Source organism: Rhinopithecus bieti, unplaced genomic scaffold (assembly GCF_001698545.2).
Source record: "Rhinopithecus bieti isolate Rb0 unplaced genomic scaffold, ASM169854v2 scaffold_14839, whole genome shotgun sequence".
Taxonomy (NCBI): domain Eukaryota; kingdom Metazoa; phylum Chordata; class Mammalia; order Primates; family Cercopithecidae; genus Rhinopithecus; species Rhinopithecus bieti.
The window spans coordinates 61,611-81,980 of record NW_016808133.1 but is presented as its reverse complement, the minus strand read 5'-3'; the positions used below and the strand labels follow the sequence as shown (position 1 = coordinate 81,980).

At 42.8% G+C, this 20,370-nt stretch overlaps 1 protein-coding gene across 2 annotated transcripts in view; it reads left to right on the top strand.

Moving 5' to 3' along the window:
- The first annotated feature begins 1,508 nt into the window (after positions 1-1,508).
- DISC1 (DISC1 scaffold protein) overlaps positions 1,509-20,370 on the top strand; it is a 77,777-nt gene continuing 58,915 nt past the window's right edge. Inside the window, exon 1 of one of the 2 annotated variants that reach the window (XM_017885613.1) lies at positions 1,509-1,801. In XM_017885613.1, coding sequence (XP_017741102.1) covers positions 1,735-1,801 — 67 coding nt within the window. In that variant the 5' untranslated portion in view covers positions 1,509-1,734. Of the gene's footprint in view, positions 1,802-4,201; positions 4,383-20,370 lie in introns of those variants that run through there. The other variant, XM_017885614.1, reaches the window with a different exon arrangement.

Genomic DNA, 20,370 nt, shown 5'->3' with positions numbered 1-20,370 from the left:
CCATTAATGATAGGCTGGATAAAGAAAATATAGTACATATATACCATGGAATACTATGCAGCCATAAAAAGGAATGGGATCATGTCCTTTAAAGGGACATGGATGGAGCCAGAGGCCATTATCCTTAGCAAACTAACAGAAGAAGAGAAAACCAAACACAGCATGTTCTCACTTATAAGTGGGAGATAAATGATGAGAACACATGGACACATAGAGGGGAACAGCACACACTGGTGCCTTTTGGAGGGTGGAGGGTTGGAGAAGGGAGAGGATCAAGAAAAACAACGAATGAGCACTAGGCTTAATACCTGGGTGACAAAATACTCTGTACAGCAAACACCCATGACACAAGTTTACCTATGTAACAAACTGATCTTAAAATAAAAATTAAACAAAAAGGAGGGTCTTATTATGTTGCCCAGGCTGGTCTCAAACTTCTGGACTCAAGTGAATGTCCCACCTTGGCCTCCCAAAGTGCCCGGCCTTAGATATTCATACATTTATTTATTTTTAGAGACATGGTGGGGGTGTGGGGGGTCTCTCTCTGTCACCTGGGCTGGAGTGCAGTGGCCCCATCATAGCTCACTGAAGCCTTGAACTCCTGGGCTCAAGCAATCCTCCCACCTAAGCCTGCCGAGTAGCTGGGACTACAGGAGTGCACTACCATGCCGGGCAAACACACTGATTTTAAGCACAACGGTGTGCTTTCAGTCTTAAGGATCTTCAGCTTTTGAAAGACCTCAGCTTTCCTCTAGTTCTAACTCCTCTTGTTCTGAGGAGATCCTTCCTATGCCTGCAGAACGTCTCCCCAACTCTTCTTCTTCTTCACAGTTCTCCCTCCTATCCCTGAACCATCTGCAAGAGGTTTTGTGGCAAGCCTCTGGCACATGGCACATTCTATCTCATGTTGTGATTTGGTTTTCTATGCACGTGCTCTCTCCTTCTAGCCTGGAGGTGAGCTGCTTAATGACAAAGAGCCCATGTGTAGCCCTTCCTTGTACCCATTGTCCTATAGCAGGTGCTACCTAGGGGGTGCTCCAGTAGCTTCCTTGAATGAACCAAAGAGAAGGGGTGAAGGGGATGAGTCAGTTGCCTAGGAGCTTGCATGGACTCCTGTGTCCTGGAACCAGCCCGGAGCTGCTGGAAGATGCTAGAAGTTGGAATCCCATCTCATTTCTAAACATCTGCTCCCACTCATCTCTTTCCAGGGTCATCAGTCATCCCCACTCCGCCTCCCCGCCCCCACTTTGTATAAATGACTCCCCCAGATCCTTGCATCTTCTCCATCACTGTGTGGTCACTTCTCAAATCACGCGTCTGGAAGGCGCCCTCCTGTACCCCATCCTGGAGGCTTCCTGCACTTCCCCTCGTTTCCTCCAGAAATGAGTCAGAGTGAAAGCAAACTTTCTGAGGTCCTGAGATCCCGGAGACAGGCTGTGAGGGCCGCCGGCCCCGCCCGCCCCAGCTGCGTGTGTGTGTGTATGTGTGTTTGTGCATGTGTATGTGTGTGTGTGTATGTGTATGTGTGTGTGTGTGTGTGTGTGTGTGCGCGCGCGCGCGCGTGAGGGGCCAATGCTGGAAAGGAAACAGCGGCCTCGCTAAGGAGAAGAAAGGAGCCGCCCCCTTCGTCGCCAGCCCCCTCCTCACTTCCCGTCCGGCGCGCTGCTCCCTTCCCCCTCGGGGAGCGAGCAGGAGGCGGCCCCGGCGGAGCGGTAGGAGCTGGCAGCGGGGCGCATGCCAGGTGGGGGTCCCCAGGGCGCCCCGGCCGCCGCCGGCGGCGGCGGCGTAGGCCACCGCGCAGGTAGGGGAGCTGCCACCGCGTCCTAGCACGTCCTGGGGGGTCCTGGCAGAGAGGGCGCGCTCTGGCCTCCAGGAAGTCCTGTAGGTCAGGGCGTGCCTCTGTTAACAACCCCTTTCGAGGTGAGGGAAACTGAGGCAGGACGCGCGGCCTGCGAGGTTGAGAGAAGAGCGAGTCGGGCCAGGTCCCTGACCTAGGACTGTGGAGCAATCCCTGGGGACCGGCAGTTTGCGAAACTGCAGGCGTCTGACCCACGCCCCCGCTGCGTGTCCAGGTGACCGGGAAAGGTTGCAGGGGTTTGGATCCGTCCCGGGACACCTGCGCGGCCCGCACTCTCGTTGCAGTGCGCCCCAGCCGGCGCCCCCTCGGGACAGGGGACGTCCCGCCCGCCTAACCCCAAGACCCAGCTGGATCTCGGGTTCCACCCCTCCGGGGACCTGGAGGGAGGAGGCTGGGAGTGGGACCAGGAACTGGTGCCTTTGCCTTCCCTAGGGGCTGCTCTGAAATCAGTGTCACCGCCCACTTCCTACTTGGCTACTGTAACCGCCACGGCCCAAGCCGGAGACTGCTCCGTTTCCACCGCCTGGAGCGCGGGTCTCGCTGTCAACTCTTAGTGATGACCACTGAGTGGATGGTTGTTTTTCAACAATGACAGCACTTCTACCTTCTGACTCTTAAAATGTGAGGTTTTCCAAAGACAGTGAGATTTGGAGTTAGGGAGTGTTGCCATGTGCCCTTGCTGGGTGAGGACAGGGCTGGGTCAGTCGCTTAACCTCTCAGAGCCTCAGTCTCCTGAAATGTAAAAGAGAACACTCATAACCTGGCCTCCCTGTGTTGCTAGGTTTGTTGTATGGGAAATCAATTTGCAAAGTGTTATCATCGACTGGACAAATTTGAATTGGACAGCACTAGGACCATAGGAACTGGGGTATGGAGACAATCTGCCTGCATGTCAATCCTGGACATGCAGGAGACTATGACGGTACCTACTTCATAGGGTTGTTATGCGGTTTAACTGTGATGGTGGAAGTGAAGCACCTCGTCCAATACCTGAGATACCAGTATCTCAAAAAACCTTAGTTGCCATTTTTCCTAGGCAAAATCTAAATTACTGGGAGTAATGTGAGAATACCAGTTTGATTTGATTAACGTAGGAATGGTAGGGCATTTAAAAATAAATGTAGTTTTCTTGTGCTCGGCATGGTACATGAAGTCCTCTGAGGTTCAGTTCTGTGCCACAGAGCAAAAAGAGCCCTGGACAAGACACCCGCTTTTTGGGCTCTTTGACTTTGAGCCTGTTTTCTCATCTGTTTACAAAAAAGATAAAAGAAAAATGGGGGTAGTAATTACTGCCTTTTGTAATGATCACATTGCCTGAGGATCAAATGAGGCAAAAGATCTGAAAACACCTTGTGGAGTATGAGTCACTATGCACATATAAAACATGATAGTACTAGGAGGGAATGGTAACATCTGCAGGTTTTTAGAACTTAAAATGTGCCAGACATTTTATTATGAATTCCTTTGATGAAATCCTCCCCACATCTTTATGGGACGGGATTACAGTCCTCATTTCCCTGTGGCAAAGCTGAGGTTCAGGGTCACCCTGCTTGGTTCCCAAGCTCACAGAGCTCTTTAAGTGTAAAGCCAGGATTAGAACCCTGGCGTGGGTGCTACTCACAACTGTGTTCTTGGCAACTTGCCAAACTGAAATTATAGAGTGGAGCTGTGATTCACAACAGACCTATACGAGAATTTAGGTAATTTTTTTTTTCTTTAAAGACATGGTCTTGTGCTGTCACCCAGGATGGAGTGCAGTGGCACAATCATGGCTCACTGTAGCCTTGAACTCCTGGGCTCAAGTGATCCTCCTGTTCCAGCTTTCTGAGTAGTTGGGATTACAGGCGCATGCCACCATGCCCAGCTAATTATTTTTTTTAGAGACGGAGTCTTGCTATGTTGCTCAGGCTGGTCTCCACCTCCTGGCTTCAATCATTCCTCCCACTTTGGCCTCCCAAAGCACTAGGATTACAGGCATGAGCCACCAGGCCCAAACTCCATCCTGCATATCTGTAGACCCAAAATGTAAGAGTGAATTGTTAGTCCTGGCAAAAGAGGCTTTGGCATGATTTTAATTTCCTTCAGCCTTGTTTTATAAAATATACTTTAAACTATCTTCTTGTAAAACAATGATGACAATTTGCAGAAAAGTTATTAAAACATTGAAAGAACAGGTTGCAAGATCTCATCACAAATCTCAAAGTGGTATCTGGATTGTTTTGTTTCAACACTCATTTGCCAGAACCCTTAGGATAGCACATGAGGCGTAAACAGAAATCGAGGCTTTGGGTGTCATGGCTACTTTGCAGGGCTGGGCCCCAGGACGTTTCTGCAGGAAGTTCATTGCCCACCCAAGCTGCCTCCAGAAGAAAGCAGAAACTTCTGAGAGGGGCGTGAATGCTCTGTTTCTGTGCTGCACAAACACTTCCTAGTTTATTTGTTTCCTAAATTGTTTATCTTACTGGTTTTTGTGTTTCCAAAAGCAATGCATGCTCATACAGGAAGCACAGAAAACTACAAACAAGTAAATGAACATTAAAAACGACTGTAATCTCACCAAGGTAGACAAATAGCTTGATGTCTCTGTCCTTGAAACCCATTTCTATGCTGCATGCATCCATTTGTGTCTATTTCAAAAGTGAGATGCAAACTATTGTTTTTTGTTAAATGACAAAAATAGTACTTGCTAATTGCTCAAACATTATGACATTAATGTAGGAAAAAAGCCAATTTATTATGCTCTTTAAAACTTTTCTTTTTTTTAAAATCTAAAATTTTGATTGGCGAAGGATTAGAGACTAAATTGTTGATGTTTGAATTGTATTGTGGTTTTGGTTAAAGTTTGATGCAGGACCTTCAGAGCAAAGAGCGGGTACAATGGTGAACTTTAAACAAGTTTTTTTTTTTTTTTTTGAGACAGAGTCTCGTTCTGTCCCCAGGCTGGAGTGCAGTGGCACGATCTCGGCTCACTTGCAAGCTCCGCCTCCTGGGTTTAAGGGATTCTCCTGCCTCAGCCTCTGGAGTCACTGGGATTACAGGTGCCCACCACCACGTCCAGCTAATTTTTGTATTTTTAATAGAGACGGGGTTTCACCATGTTGGCCAGCATGGTCTCGATCTCCTGACCTTGTGATCTGCCTGCCGCGGCCTCCCAAAATGCTGGGATTACAGGCATGAGCTACTGCGCCCAGCCCTTTAAACAAGACTTAAAGACCAGTGCACAAAGTTTCTGAGACCATGCCCGGCGCTTTAAACAAGATTTAAAGACCAGCACACAAAGTTTCTGAGTACAAAAATAGGTAATATTTTCGGTTAGGGTCATTAGACCAGAATTAGAATCATTCTTTTTTTTTTTTCTTTTTTTAATTAAAAAAGATGGGGTCTCCTTATGTTGGCCAGATTGACCTTGAACTCCTGACCTCAAGCAACTCTCCAGTCTTGACCTCCCAAAGTAGTAGGATTACAGATGTGAACCATTGCACCTGGCCACAATCATTCTTTTGATAATAATGATGGTAATTCAGTTTATATACTGTGTTCTCATGCAACCCAAGCAGAGCCCACTGCTTCCAGAGATTCCCTTGGCAGCCACCCTGGGTTGAGGAGGGTCCCCTCCTGGCACAGCTGGAACCACCGGTGAAGAGCCATTTTTCAGTCAGCACCATTTAGTAATACAAGACTTTTAGCCTCGAGGAGTCTTCCGTTGTTAGTTCCTAACTTTAATGACTTTGTGGTAAAAATTCCTTAGCGAATGACTTCTGTGCAACAGTCACGTAATTTTTAAAATTCAAGATGCTTTAGCCATTCAGAATCCATTTTTTCTTTCAAAACCAAAGTTCACTGGCTGCTTCTCTTGAGCCAATACTTTGCAATCAGCTTTCAAATGTTCATACCAAGTAGAAGCAGGAAGAGATAATTGTGGCTGGGCAATGAATGAAATACTGACATTTAGCTGTAGAAGGTAGACAGGGACTCACATGGTGCGTACAGCCTCTTATATGACTACTGGTCCTGTATCTGCTTCCTTTCCCTGCCCCATTTTCCCTTTGGCCACTTGTTTTTTGTCATGACTCAGAAATGGATGCTAGACATTGTGGGCTCCCTCCAGTCACCAGGGTCACTGCTCACTGACTTATAAACAGAATCACAGAACTTATTTTCAGATGAAGCTTCAAACAGCAATTGGCTAAACTCCTTGTGTTCTGGCAGGTAAGATGTCGGCATCCTTATTTAACAAATGATGCTACTGAGAACTATGTATATAGAGATGTAGTCTCAAAATAAGTGCAGTTATGCCTCGTATAATGATGTTTTGGTCAATGTCACATATGTGAGAGTGGTGTCATAAGATTATAGTGGGCTGACGAGATGAGAGAAGAAGGCTTCAGTCCATCAAACTTAAAAAAAAAAAAAAAAAAAAAAGATTATAGTGGGCTGACAATTTCCTATTGCCTAGTATTTACTATACATTTTGTTGTTATTTTGTGTACTTCTACTTAGTAAAAAAAAGTTAACTGTAAACCAGCCTCAGGCAGGTCCTTCGGGAGGTATCCAGAAGAAGGCATTGGTGTCATAGGAGATGATGGCTCCATGCATGTTTTTGCCTTGAAGACTTTCCAATGGGAAAAGGTGTAGAGGTGGAAGGCAGGGATGGTGATGATCCTGACCCTGGGTAGGCCCAGGCTAGTGTGCGTGTTTGTGTCTTAGTTTTAACAAAAGTTTGAAAAGTAAAAAAATAAAATTAAAATAGGAGCTTATAGAATAAGGATATAGAGAAAAAATATTTTTGTACAGCTGCACAACGTATTTGTGTTTTAAGCTACGTGTCATTATAAAAAAGTCAAAAAGTTAAAAAAAGTAAAAAATTATTATATATAAAGTAAAAAAAGTTACGGTACGCTAAAGATACTTTATTGTTGAAGAAAAAAATTTAAATGAATTTAGTATAGCCTAAGTGTACAGTGTTTATAAATACGGTAGCATAAAATTATGTCCTCGGCCCTCACATGCACTCACCACTCACTCACTGACTCACCCAGAGCAACTTCCAGTCCTGCAAGCTCCATGCATGATAAGCCTCCTATACAGGTGACCATTTTTCATCTTTTATAGTGCATTTTTACTGTATCTTGTCTATGTTTAGATATGTTTAGATGGAAAAGTACTTACCATTGTGTTACAACTGCCTATAGTGTGCAGTACAGCAACATACTGCACAGGTTTGTAGCCTAGGAACAATAGGCTATACAGTATAGCTTGGGTGTGTCATAGCCTATACCATCTAGGTTTTTGTGAGTACAGTCTACGATGTTTGCATGACAAAATGACCTGATGACACATTTCTCAGAACCTGTCCCTGTCAATGAGTGATGCATGACTGTGATTGAACTAAGTAGCCCCACATGATTTTTCTCATGTCAACTTCGGCTTAATTTTCCAGCCACATGGCCTTGTGCTTGCTCATCATAAAAAAAAGTGGATAAAATTCTACCCGTTCAGCCACAACATTTGCCTGGCATGAATGGAATTTTACCCTTTATTTTTCAGAGTTCAGATTTTGAATTCTCAGAGAAATGCAAATAAGACTGTAAGCTCCTTGAGGTGAGGAACAGCAATCTCTGAAGATAAATCATATATATTTATTGTAGAATATTGAATGTTGTAAGTGGCAGTAGAGATCATGTAATCTGGCATCCTTATTTTACAGATGAGAACACTGAGGAACAGCAGCAGAGTGATTGTTAGAACCTGGTTCCTCTTCGCATACTTAGAACTATTTTCATTAAGTTGTGTTTCGTTTCATAGTTCTGTGTAATTCATCCCTGCTTAAGATACATTAAATGAATTGAACTGAATCCCTTTTTTTTTTGAGCCATAATGGCTCTTAAAAACTTAGATTTTCACCCGGGTGTGGTGGCTCATGCCTGTAATTCCAGCAGTTTGGGAGGCCGAGGTGGGCAGATAACCTGAGGTCAGGAGTTCGAGACCAGCCTGGCCAACATGGCGGAACCCCGTCTCTAGTAAAAATACAAAAATTAGCTGGGTGTGGTAGCTTGAGCCTGTAATCCCAGCTACTCAGGATGTTGAGGCTGGAGAATTGCTTGAACCTGGGAGGCGGAGGTTGCAGTGAGCTGAGATCATGTCACTGTACTCCAGCCTGGGCTATGGAGAGAGACTCTGTAAAAAAAAAAAAAAATTGTTCATGAATTCATTATTTGTTTATTCGACATTTATTGAGTGCCTACTTGGCTCAGAATTAGAATTAGCATGAGAGCCACACATTAGAAAGCTATCACATTTTGACTAAATTAAAAAAAAAAACTTGCTAAAAATAGTTATCCTTTGATGGAATAGGCTACCATGAAAGACAGAGAGCTTTTTGTTGTTGGAAGTATGTAGGGCAGTGTTGGATAACTCTAGGGTGACTGTCATGGAGGTTCTGCACTGGGGAGGGGGCTGCATGGGATGACGAATGGGAACCCTTCCAGCGCTAAGATGCTGTGGTCATTGTCCTGCAGGATTGAGACTGTGCAGGATTTGAGCTACTGTGTAAATTTCCTATTCCCTGCTCATTGGGCTTTCACATTTTGCTTCCTTCCCTCACCCAGGTGGTTCCATTTCAGGAAGCCTAGATAGCTTCTTTGCAGTCATCTGCCTGAATGTAGTAGCTACTTTAACTCCCCAGAGCTGTACATGTCTAGGATTGATATTAATCATTAACACAATTGTGTTCACCCAGGTGAACAAATCTACCAGGAATAGAAACGTGCATTTGACAGGTGGTCCTGCATGGAGACTAATCGCTTTCACAGGTTGAAAGGTGAAATATCTAAAGTTTAATGAGTAAGTTGTGTCCTGAATGTGGAATCTGAGTTGAAATTGCATTTTGTGACATGTACACCTATATAACTTTTCTTTATCATACCTGTCATCTCTTTTTTTTTTTTTGAAACAGAGTCTCGCTCTGTAACCCAGGCTGGAGCGCAGTGGTGCAGTCCTGGCTCATTGCAACCTCCTCCTCCCAGGTTCAAGCAGTTCTCCTGCCTCAGCCTCCCGAGTAGCTGGGATTACAGGCATACCCCACCATGCACAGCTAATTTTTGTATTTTTAGTAGAGACAGAGTTTCACCATGTTGGCCAGGCTGGTCTTGAACTCCTGACCTCAAGTGATCTGTCTGTCTCGGCCTCTTGAAGTGCTGGGATTACAGGAGTGAGCCGCCGCGGCTGGCCTGTACCTGTCGTCTCCTGATCTGTGAGTAGATTGATTATTGGACTTTATCTTTAACACAGGAGAATGTGCGTGTTTTGCATTTATAAGTGAAAGCATGCCTCAATCTTACTCCAACACTGATAGGAAAATGAAGATTATTTTACAGCGGTCAAGTGAAAAAAAAAAAGTAAATACAGAGGTAAAACGGGGTTCTTATGTTTCTGCTACACTGGAAACTTAGAGTTGCAAGAGCTGTTTTGGGATCATAAATCTTCTGAAGGAAAGAAGTTTGCATATTTCAGTACAAGTCTTAATGTTTCCCTAGTGTTTTTGTATTATAGCTGCAGGCCAAGCAAAATGAAATGTGAGACACTGTCCTTCGGGATAGATCATCTGTATTCAATTTAAACAGTAGATTTGGGGGCCTTAAATTACCTCGACTCTATTAATCATTTTGTGTTCCTTAGTTTATAGAATTATCTCCTAGAGATATTAACTCATCCATTAATTTCTCCTATTGTATTTATTTATTCATTCACAAACACTTACTGGCACCGACTGTATACACAGCACAGTCTTGTGCATTGCAGGGTACTTAAAGATGTAGAGTGCCAGGCATGGTGGTGCATGCCTATAGTCCCAGCTCCTTGGAAGGCTGGGGTGGGAGAATTGCTTGAGGCCAGGAGTTCAAGGTTGCAGTGCGTTATGCTTATGCCTATGAATAGCCACTGCACTCCAGCCTGGACAACGTAGCAAGACCCTGTCTCTAAAAACACAAAAACAACAAACAAACAAACAAAACCCCAAAAAACAAAAATGTAGATTGTTCTCAAGGGCCATCCAGTCTAGAGAGAAGAACTAAGGGAGCCTGGTATTCTTAGGCCTTAGAGCTTCACAGCCACACCTAGGATGCCTCTTCAGAAGGTGTTCCAGGCCTTCCTGTGTCTTCCCAGTTCTGATACTGGATTATGTCATTATGTCTCTGCTGCGTAACTCCTTCCAGCCAGGCCTGTGCACTGCTGCCAGGACAGTCCTCACGAGGCACAGATCTGATTGGGTTATTGTTCTTCTGTGGACAGGGCTTTCAGAAACTCATTATCTGCCCCCAAGCAAATTCTTAGCATCCCTTTTCAAGCCTTCCGTACACTGGCTCTTAAATACCTAAAACGGACACTCTGGCCTTTTTATTGTGCACATTATTCTACCCACCAAGAATATTACAGAACCCATCTTCCTTGCTACCAGTCTGAACACATCAAAATGTCATCCCTCATTTATGATCTAGCAAATCAATAATGCTTCTCAGCCTTCCCTGGTTCTCTGGAATCATCTGTTCTCTCCTTCTTCTGTTATAGTATGTTATGGATATAACATGTTTTTCTGACTCCAGTGTAGACTTCTTCAGTTCAAGGAAATTGTCTGGTTTATCTCCTTACTCCCTCATCTATGTAGTACACTTATGGTTTACTCTATTCTCACTGGATTAGACCAAACAGTTAATTATATTTAGGATGGATTAATCCAATGCATAGATTAACCAAGTGTATTATTTTTATATCTTTTGAAACCAATCAAGAGTTTCAGAAGTTCAGTTCAGTTTAAATATTTATTGAGATGCATACACTATATAGTCAGATACTATGGTAGCTCTTGAATATAAAAAAAGTATATATACTTATGTTTGCACATATATAAATTGATATGTAAATTTAAATAGGTAGTATTGTCTATACCATTGAGAAGCCTATAGTCCCATGGAAAAAAGAGAATTAATTCTCATGAAGTTTCTGGATATTGTTTCATCAGAATGATTGGGCACATCGGGAAGTACCAAAATCGTTAAGAAGTATCTGGCACCTAGTAGATGCCTAATAAATACCTTAGAGGCTGGATGGATGGATAGATGGAGGAAGAAAGAAGGACTCCTTTAATTCATAATTTACCTATTGCTGGGTTTACTCCTAGGTATGACAATTTTGAAAACAACGTACTCAATATTGATTTCCACACTGTGTGTGAAATGTGCTGCTCTTCATTCAGCAACGGATACGTAGTTCTCCATTTGTAGAATACTGAGTTAATTTTCTGGTTGTGGTGTTGCTACTTTCACCCACATTTTCTCCTCTGTATGGTGGCCGCTCTGTAGGGTGGACACACGCTTTGGGAGACCTGCAGCTGTTTGTGTCTGGGGGCCACGGTGAAAGGGAGTGACTCACTGACCCAGAACTCATGATCTCATCTCTCACCCAACTGGCTAATCGGCCTTAGGGACAGGAGGATGAGCACTGCACTCCCTCCTAATCATACAGCTTTTGTGTGTCTTTCTTTACTTGACTTAAATTGTAATTTGAATGGAAAAATGGACAAATTCTATCATTTGAATTTAACTTTTGTATATTTTCTTGACTGTGTGATTTGGGATTATCTAAGTGCATTCATTCAAATATTTATTGTGTGTAAAAGTTTTTTGAAACTTTTTTTGAAAAGCGTAAGGTAGTAAATGATAAAATATATTATTATTACCCCTGTTTTTCTCATTTCAAGGAGTCAGAACAGGCTCAGCAGAAACAGAATGAGATGTCTTATGGGAGTTACTTTCCCTTCAGCTACTCTTGATATGAATTTATATCAACACTATCTTTAAAATTTTATTCTGCTTTTTAATTTTATTAAAAAAAATTTTTTTATTTTACTTTAAGTTCTGGGATACATGTGCAGAACATGCCGGTTTGTTACATAGGTATACATGTGCCGTGGTGGTTTGCTGCATCTATCAACCTGTCATCTAGGTTTTAAGTCCCGCATGCATTAGGTATTTATCCTGATGCTCTCCCTCCCCTCGCCTTCCATCTCCTGACAGGCCCAGGTGTGTGATGTTCCTCTTCCTGTGTCCATGTGTTCTCATTGTTCAATTCCCACTTATGAGTGAGAACGTATGGTGTTTGGTTTCCTGTTCTTGTGTTAGTTTGCTGACAATGATGGTTTCCAGCTTCATCCACGTCCCTGCAAAGGACATGAACTCATCTTTTTTTATGACTGCGTAGTATTCCATGGTGTATATATGCCACNTTACTTTAAGTTCTGGGATACATGTGCAGAACATGCCGGTTTGTTACATAGGTATACATGTGCCGTGGTGGTTTGCTGCATCTATCAACCTGTCATCTAGGTTTTAAGTCCCGCATGCATTAGGTATTTATCCTGATGCTCTCCCTCCCCTCGCCTTCCATCTCCTGACAGGCCCAGGTGTGTGATGTTCCTCTTCCTGTGTCCATGTGTTCTCATTGTTCAATTCCCACTTATGAGTGAGAACGTATGGTGTTTGGTTTCCTGTTCTTGTGTTAGTTTGCTGACAATGATGGTTTCCAGCTTCATCCACGTCCCTGCAAAGGACATGAACTCATCTTTTTTTATGACTGCGTAGTATTCCATGGTGTATATATGCCACATTTTCTTTATCCAGTCTATCATTGATGGGTATTTGGGTTGGTTCCAAGTCTTTGCTATTGTAAATAGTGCTGCAATAAACATACATGCGCATGTGTCTTTATAGTAGAATGATTTACAGTCTTTTGGGTACATACCCAGTAATGGGATTGCTGGGTCAAATGATTAGTTTTTTTATTTATATAAATTTATGAGGTACAGTGCAATTTCATTACATGCATAGTTGGCCTAATGGTCAAGTCAGAGCTTTTAGGATGTCCATCACCCAAACAATGTACATTGTACCCATTGAACAATTTCTCATCCTTCACCCCTCGTATCGTCACCCTTCTGAGTCTCCACTGTCTGTTATTCCACTTTCTATATCCATGTGTGGACATGATTTAGCTCCCACTTGTAGGTGAGACCATGTGATATTTGTCTTTCTGTGTCTGACTTGTTTCATTTAACATAATGGCTTCCAGTTCCATCCATGTTGTTGCAAAAGGCATGATTTCATTTTTTATGGCTGAATAGTTTTCCCTTTTGTATGTTCACTGTATTTTCTTTATTCAGTTCTCTGTTGATGAACATGTAGATTGATTCCATATCTTTGCTGTTGTGAATATTGCTTTGATAAACATGTGAGTCCAGGTATTTTTCTGGTACATTGATTTCTTTTCCTTTGGGTAGATATGCAGTAGTAGGATTGCGGTATTAAATGGTAGTTTTAGTTTTAGTTCTTTGAGAAATCTCCATACTGTTTTCCGTAGAGGTTTTAATAATTTATATTCCCAGCAATAGTTATATTTTTCACTTTTCACTGCATTCTCTTCAGTATCTGTTATTTTTTGACTTTTTAATAATGGCCATTCTGACTGGCATAGGATGGCAGCTTGTGATTTCAATTTGCATTTCTTTGATTAGTAGTAATGTTGAACATTTTTTCATATACCTGTTGGCCATTTGTATGTCTTCTTTTGAAAAATGTCTATTCACGTCCTTCTCCCACTTTTTAATGGAATTATTTTTGTTGTTGTTGTTGAATTGTTTGGGTTCCTTGCATATTCTGGATATTGTTGGATGCATAGTTTGCAAATATTTTCTCACATTTTGCAGGTTGTCTCTTAAGTCTGTTGGTTATTTCCTTTGCTCTGCAGAAGCTTTTTAGTTTAACTAAGTACCATTTGTTTATGTTTTCTTTTTGTTGTTGCCTGTGCTTTTGAGGTCTTACACATGAATTCTTAGCATAGACCAATGTCCAGAAGAGTTTTCCCTACTTTTCTTCTAGTATTTTTATAGTTTTGGGTCTTATTCTTAAGCCTTTAATTCATCTTTAGTTGATTTTTGTTTATGGTGAGGTATAGGGGTCCAGTTTCATTCTTCTGCATATGGCCATCCAATTTCCCAATATCATTTATTGAAAGGGGTGTCCTTTGCCCAGTGTATGTTCTTGTTAATGTTGTCAAAGATCAGTTGGTTGTAAATATGTAGATTTATTTCTGGGTTTTTTATTCTGTTTCATTGATCTATGTGTCTATTTTTATACCAGCCTATTTTTTACCTATTGCTGTGTTTACTCATTTTCTTTTCAATGAGTAAAAGATTCTTTTAAAAGACAACATCCAAATTAGGAGACTGCCTTTGCCAATAAAATGAATAATTATTAATTATCACAGAGCAGGGAAAGTGTGAATCACCAGGAATTTAGTGGAGAGAAATCCACTGTTTTGGGTATGTCTTTGTATTAGTCTGGGGTAAATTTCTTGAGGACAAACCTTGTCTCATTTGCCTTCTTATAATTCATGTTAGACTTATAGTAACGATAAAGACTTATTGAACTGGATTGCTTTAAAACAGCATGTGTAATATAGCCACCATGACATGCAGGAGTAGGTGGAATTGCCCTCAACCAGGAGTGGCTCTTGAAACATCACGTGGAGAGGATTAGGTAACAGTTGGGTTAGAAAGAGGAGCACAAGGCACTTGTCTTAATGTTGCATGGGTTCACAAGCACGCTTTTCATGTAGATTGCATGTTCAAGATCGACACGCCAAAAGTGACAAAAATCTCTAAAGGAGCCTCCATCTACATGTTTCATGAGAGAAAAATGTCCATTCCCCATATCAAAGCACATCATCATGATTTTAATTTGGAGTGGATTTAGGAGACTGATGAAGCATGGGACACTGCAGCATCCCCCTAGCCAACCCTTATACCTCTGGTGCTCCCAACACCTCCTGCGTTCATCATTTATCATGAAGTATGGTGCATTCCTGAAACAATGGACAAATGCATCTTCTCCTGGAAGCACAGAGGTACATCCCAAAGGCAAACGTCATTTAAATTGTGATCAAAATACTTCAACTTGTTTGTTATTGTTGTGGATAAGTGATAGTTAACCACAACCAGCTGAATGGCCAGGTGGAAAGGACGTGGATGGGGAAGGAGGGTCAGGGTCCTGCATAAGTCCTCTAGTGTCTCTGGATCTCAGTGTCCTCCCTTATGAAAATGGGGATGATAATATCAGCCCTCAATTTACAGAGTTACAGTGAAGGTCCAATGTGATCAGTATTTGTCACAACCTATCATCATTTATGTGTAGAGAACTGCTTTTACTATAAACTTGCTTGTGTTGTCCCCAGCAGCCAGTCCTGCCTATAATCTGTTGGCTTTATTGCTTGTCCAGTGATCTGTGGCTCCCTCCTGTCCTAATCCAGGTCCAAGTGGATTAATGTTATCTGATTCACGTTGGTGTTTCTACAGATATATAATGCTATCTGAATCACATTAGTGTTTCTACAGCAAAACAGATGCTTTTTCCCACTGAGTAGGATAAATAAAGACTCTAAATTGCTTCACATCTGTGCACATGAGGTTCTGCCACCATGTGAGTTCAGTCAGGTCAGATTACTGCCAGATGAATTAGAGAAAGCTTGAGGTTCTCAGAGAATTTTGGATTTTGGAATTAGAGATGATGCATCATGGATTTGTGCTTAATAGCTGTTTTGCTACTTTCCCTGCACTTCCTCTCTTTCCCTCCTCCTCCATTTCCAGTTCTTAGCCTCAGTTACTATTGTACTGCCTCTGTGTCTTGAGACAGGCTGCTGATATGCTGCATTTGGTCTCTGAGCCACCAGGCACAGCACTGCATAAGGGAGGAACAGATGAACAGGAGAGTGTCTTGGGGAAGATAAGCACAAGACATCGTGGGGTTGTATTGTTCACCCCCAGCTTCAGCACATTCCTGGAGTGTGAGTGCAGGCTGGCTTCTCCATAAAGCAGCACAGCAGTATGCTCTGAGTGGGAGTGCCTCCCAAACTCAGCTTCCAAAACTGTGGGCTCACTAGACTTCTTTGGTTTTTTTTTTTTTTTTTGAGACAAGGTCTCCCTCTGTTGCCCATGCTGGAGTGCAGTGGCATGATCACAGCTCACTGCAGCCTCTACTTACTGGGCTCAAGTGATCCTCCCACCTCAGCCCTGCAAGTAGCTGGGACTATAGGAGCATGTCAGAATACCTGGCTATTTTTATTTTTATTTATTTTTTGTAGAGACAGGATCTCCCCATGTTACCCAGGATGGTCTTGAACTCCTGGGCTCAAGAAAGCCTCCTGCCTCTGTCTCCCAAAGTGCTGGGATTATAGGCATGAGCCACCATGCTGGGCCCCTCCCTGGTTTTTGATCCTTGGCCTGACCTCTGGATTCTCCTGCTTGACTTACACTCTTTGGAGGGCTGGCTAGTATAGACTCTCCCGATGCTGCCTTTTGGATGAATCCTATGATGCCACATTTTGTAGCCTTAGGACAAATGATAACCTACCCTGTAGTCTGTCCATGCTCTAGAGACCCTGCTGGTCTTACAAGATGAACTGGACAACTGCTTTCACTGATAGGCCTGAAGGAAAAGGGTTGAAACTGTCAAGGTGCCCCATTAAATACCAACCAGCAATGACAATCAAGGTGAGCTATTCTTTTGGTGGGTAGGATGCTGTCTTGGGCTCTGAGTATCTCTAGTGCTGCTGGTGATGCAAAGATTCAGTGTGGATGATTGATACCAAATGTATCATGGACAGTGAAGACTGTGTAACAAAACACATAGGTTGGCTCTGTCACAGGAGTTATAGTTCTAGACCCAGTAAATCTTTTGTTTTTTCACTGTGCAATTGAATTTTGGTTTTGCCTATATAACATTTTCATCTCTATGAAATGTAAGCTCTATACAATTCTCCATTAGGACATTGTGTGGATTTTGGTGTTTCTCAACCTCTTCTGGCTCAGAAAATTCCCTGCTCTTGCTGCTATAATTTCATGCCCAAAGAGGGCATTCTAACCTTAAAAGAAGTTCAGCTCAGCAGGGCGTCTGTCATTGCCTTTCTCTCTAAACACAGTTTTCCTTCTTCCTTGGCTTCTCAGGTGTTTTAGCTCCAGGGAGGAAATAGTCACAGTGAAAATCTATTTAATAAAACTGTTATGAAAATATACCCAACCTGAGTATGCCCTGGGACAGCAGAGGATGAGGACTCGGTCTATTGCCTTCCCACCAAACCTTGCCGGCTCTCTGTAAATTTTCAGAGCTGTCACTTGTGAGCTATTTCCACCAAGGGAGAGCTTCTGTAAAGTTGGGGACTTGGCAGGCCATTTCACTAACCCTTTGGGTGTTCTTTTAGCATTGTCTGCAGTGAGTGTGGGAGTCAAAGGCCCTTCAGTGCAGAGATAATGCCAACTTGTTCCCTGGAACCCCGAAGGAGCCAGAGTCAAAGGAGCTTTTTGTTTCACTCGTAGAAAAACCCACAGGAAATCCCAGCTTCAGATATTCCTATTCAGTCTCCTTGTCCCTTCAGATCCCACTGTGTTTAGGCCTCCTTTGAGTGAGGCAATAACTAGTACAAAAAAAAAAAAAAAAAAAAGAAAGAATGCCATTCATGGTGGCTCGGGGACTGGGCACACACACTGTTTGCACAGGGTGGGGGGCTTCCCCGGGACCCTGATGTCCTTGTTCTCCTAGCAGTCAAAAATTGGCCAGTGAAATGCAGAGAATACTAGCAACCTCATACTGTTAAGAGAATCAACCGCGGTCATATGTGTAGAGTTTCAAGTACATACAGTTTCTGCCTCACTGTTGGCGCTCAATATTATTGTTGAGGAGCTATTATTAGATTTCACATTTCTACCAGCTGTTGTGTCACTTATTAAGTATATGACTGGGAAAAGCCATTTAATTCTCTTCGACTGTAAGATGGGAAGTAATAATGCTTATTTTGTGGGACTATTGTGAGGATCATGTAAGATGAGAGATAAAAGGGCTTAGCAAACAGTAGCGTATTACAGGTGGCCTGCAGCCTGCCGCTGTGCAGGTGACATCCCACACAATGGTACTGGCTGAGGGGTGAATGGAGCCCTGGTGCTGAGGATGGCAAGCCTTTTTCTAATTCATCAGCTCAGAGGTGCCACCTTTTTCTAATTTACCCTCCCTGAGAGGACATCTTTTATATTTTACCACCCCAGAGAAGATACCTTTTAAAAATTTGCACAGTGGTACCATATGTGCTAGCTGCAATTCTGTCAACAAGAGAAAGATGTTATTTTTAGTGTAGCAGACAGAGAATTCTGGAGAGGGCACGTGGCATGCTTTATCTGGCTCCAACTTGGTCATTTCCGTTTAATTTCAATGATCTGATTGCCATACAGTCACAGGAGCAATTTTGCTATTGCCCCAATTTTAAATTATCTCTAGGATTTTCCTTGAAGGCAAGGACTATAACCCCTCCCCTCCCCATCACCTTGCTTCCTCACCATTGCCCTGTACATATCCTTCACAATGGACATTTGTTAACAACGGGTAAGAGCGTAGGCTGGCCTTTCACTTACCTTCCTTTGCTTTGCTCTTTACTGCTAGGGCTAGGAGCCGGAAAGCTACATATCCCAGGCTATCTCGCCAGCTTGTTTGCTGTTAAATTCTGTTAATAGGAGGCACTGGTGGGAGACGAGTAAGACAGAGAGAAAAACTTCCTGATTCTGGGTTTTACTGTGAGGTCATTGCAAGCAGTTACTGTAGTGAGAGTAAGGACGGGGTGAGTTGGAACATCGGCAACCCTGCAGGTAACCCCCTTACTGGGGCTCCAATCTTAGTTGATGTAGCACTTCCTTGGTAGCTTCAGAGCCAACTGGCACAACCTCCTCAGGCCGAGCAGGCCGAGGGACATCGTTTAGGAGCATTAATGATGGGTGTCTAGCTATGACCACCTTTTCCTTTTTACTTCTGCCCTCTCTCTCTCCTTTGTTCTCTTCTAGTTCTTTCTATATCTTTGTAATCAATTCCCTATGTTAAATTTCCTCTGCTTGAGATACCTGGAGTGGGCTCAGTTTCCCTGCACTTAGTACGTGGACTCTGTGAATCTGTTGGATGCTTAGGGCCTGGGTTTGCGCCCTCAATTCTTCCTTTCTCTTTCCATCTTCATCATGCACATAGGATTGTCGCAGTAGCCTTTAAATAGATTTTCAGCCACCAGCCTCTTTCTGTTCACTGTGGACATTGTTTTAGTTTAATTTTCTAAAATCTATTTTTTGGATCCACATTTCTGCTCAAAACTCTATTTTTATGACAACTATTTAAGCATAGGTATAGTCGTCTATGATCTAAACCCCAAAGGCAGGATCGTCACCATGGCCACCTTTTCTGTGATCCTAATAACAGAGAGATCTGTGTCAGAAGAGGATTGGTTATTTTTTCACCCTGGCTAACTAGAAGGCAGGGAGCTCAGTGGTAGACATACCAGTCATCATGCTGGTGTGGGGAAGATTTCAAAGCCTGGCCATAGCTCCCACTGAAGCTCCTTTCTGCACCTTACTGCTTCTTGTACAAGTCAAACCAGGGCCTTTAGAGCAGGGACCTTCATTGCATTGCCCTCTCCTCACCTCCCAAATGATAATATCCAGCTTTCAAGGTCTGCCTGATGTCCCAGGGTTAGGAGGGCAGAGACCAGGCAGTTTATGTCATGTCACTTCTTGTTTTTTTTTTGGCTTAAAAATTTTTTTAAAAAATTATACTTTAAGTTCTAGGGTACATGTGCACAACATGCAGGTTTGTTACATAGGTATACATGTGCCATGTTGGTTTGCTGCACCCATTAACTCGTCATTTACATTAGGTATTTCTCCTAATGCTATCCCTCCCCCCTCCCCCCACCCTATGACGGGCCCCTGTTTGTGATGTTCCCCACCCTGTGTCCAAGTGTTTTCATTGTTCACTTCCCACCTATGAGTGAGAACATGTGGTGTTTGGTTTTCTGTCCTTGCAATAGTTTGCTGAGAATGATGGTTTCCAGCTTCATCCATGTCCCTGAAAAGGACATGAACTCATCATTTTTTATGGCTGCATAGTATTCCATGGTGTATATGTGCCACATTTTCTTAATCCAGTCTATCATTGATGGACATTTGGGTTGGTTCCAAGTTTTTGCTATTGTGAATAATGCCGCAGTAAACATCCGTGTGCATGTGTCTTTATAGTAGCATGATTTATAATCCTTTGGGTATATGCCCAGTAATGGGATGGCTGGGTCATATGGTTTTTCTAGTTCTAGATCCTTGATGAATCGCCACACTGTCTTCTACAATGGTTGAACTAGTTTACACTCCCACCAACAGTGTAAAACTTTCCTATTTCTCCACATCCTCTCCAGCATCTGTTGTTTCCTGACTTTTTAATGATCACCATTCTAACTGGTGTGACATGGTATCTCATTGTGGTTTTGATTTGCATTTCTCTGATGTCCAGTGATGATGAGCATTTTTTCATGTATCTGTTGGCTGCATAAATGTCTTCTTTTGAGAAGTTTCTGTTCATATCCTTTGCCTACTTTTTGATTTTTTTTTT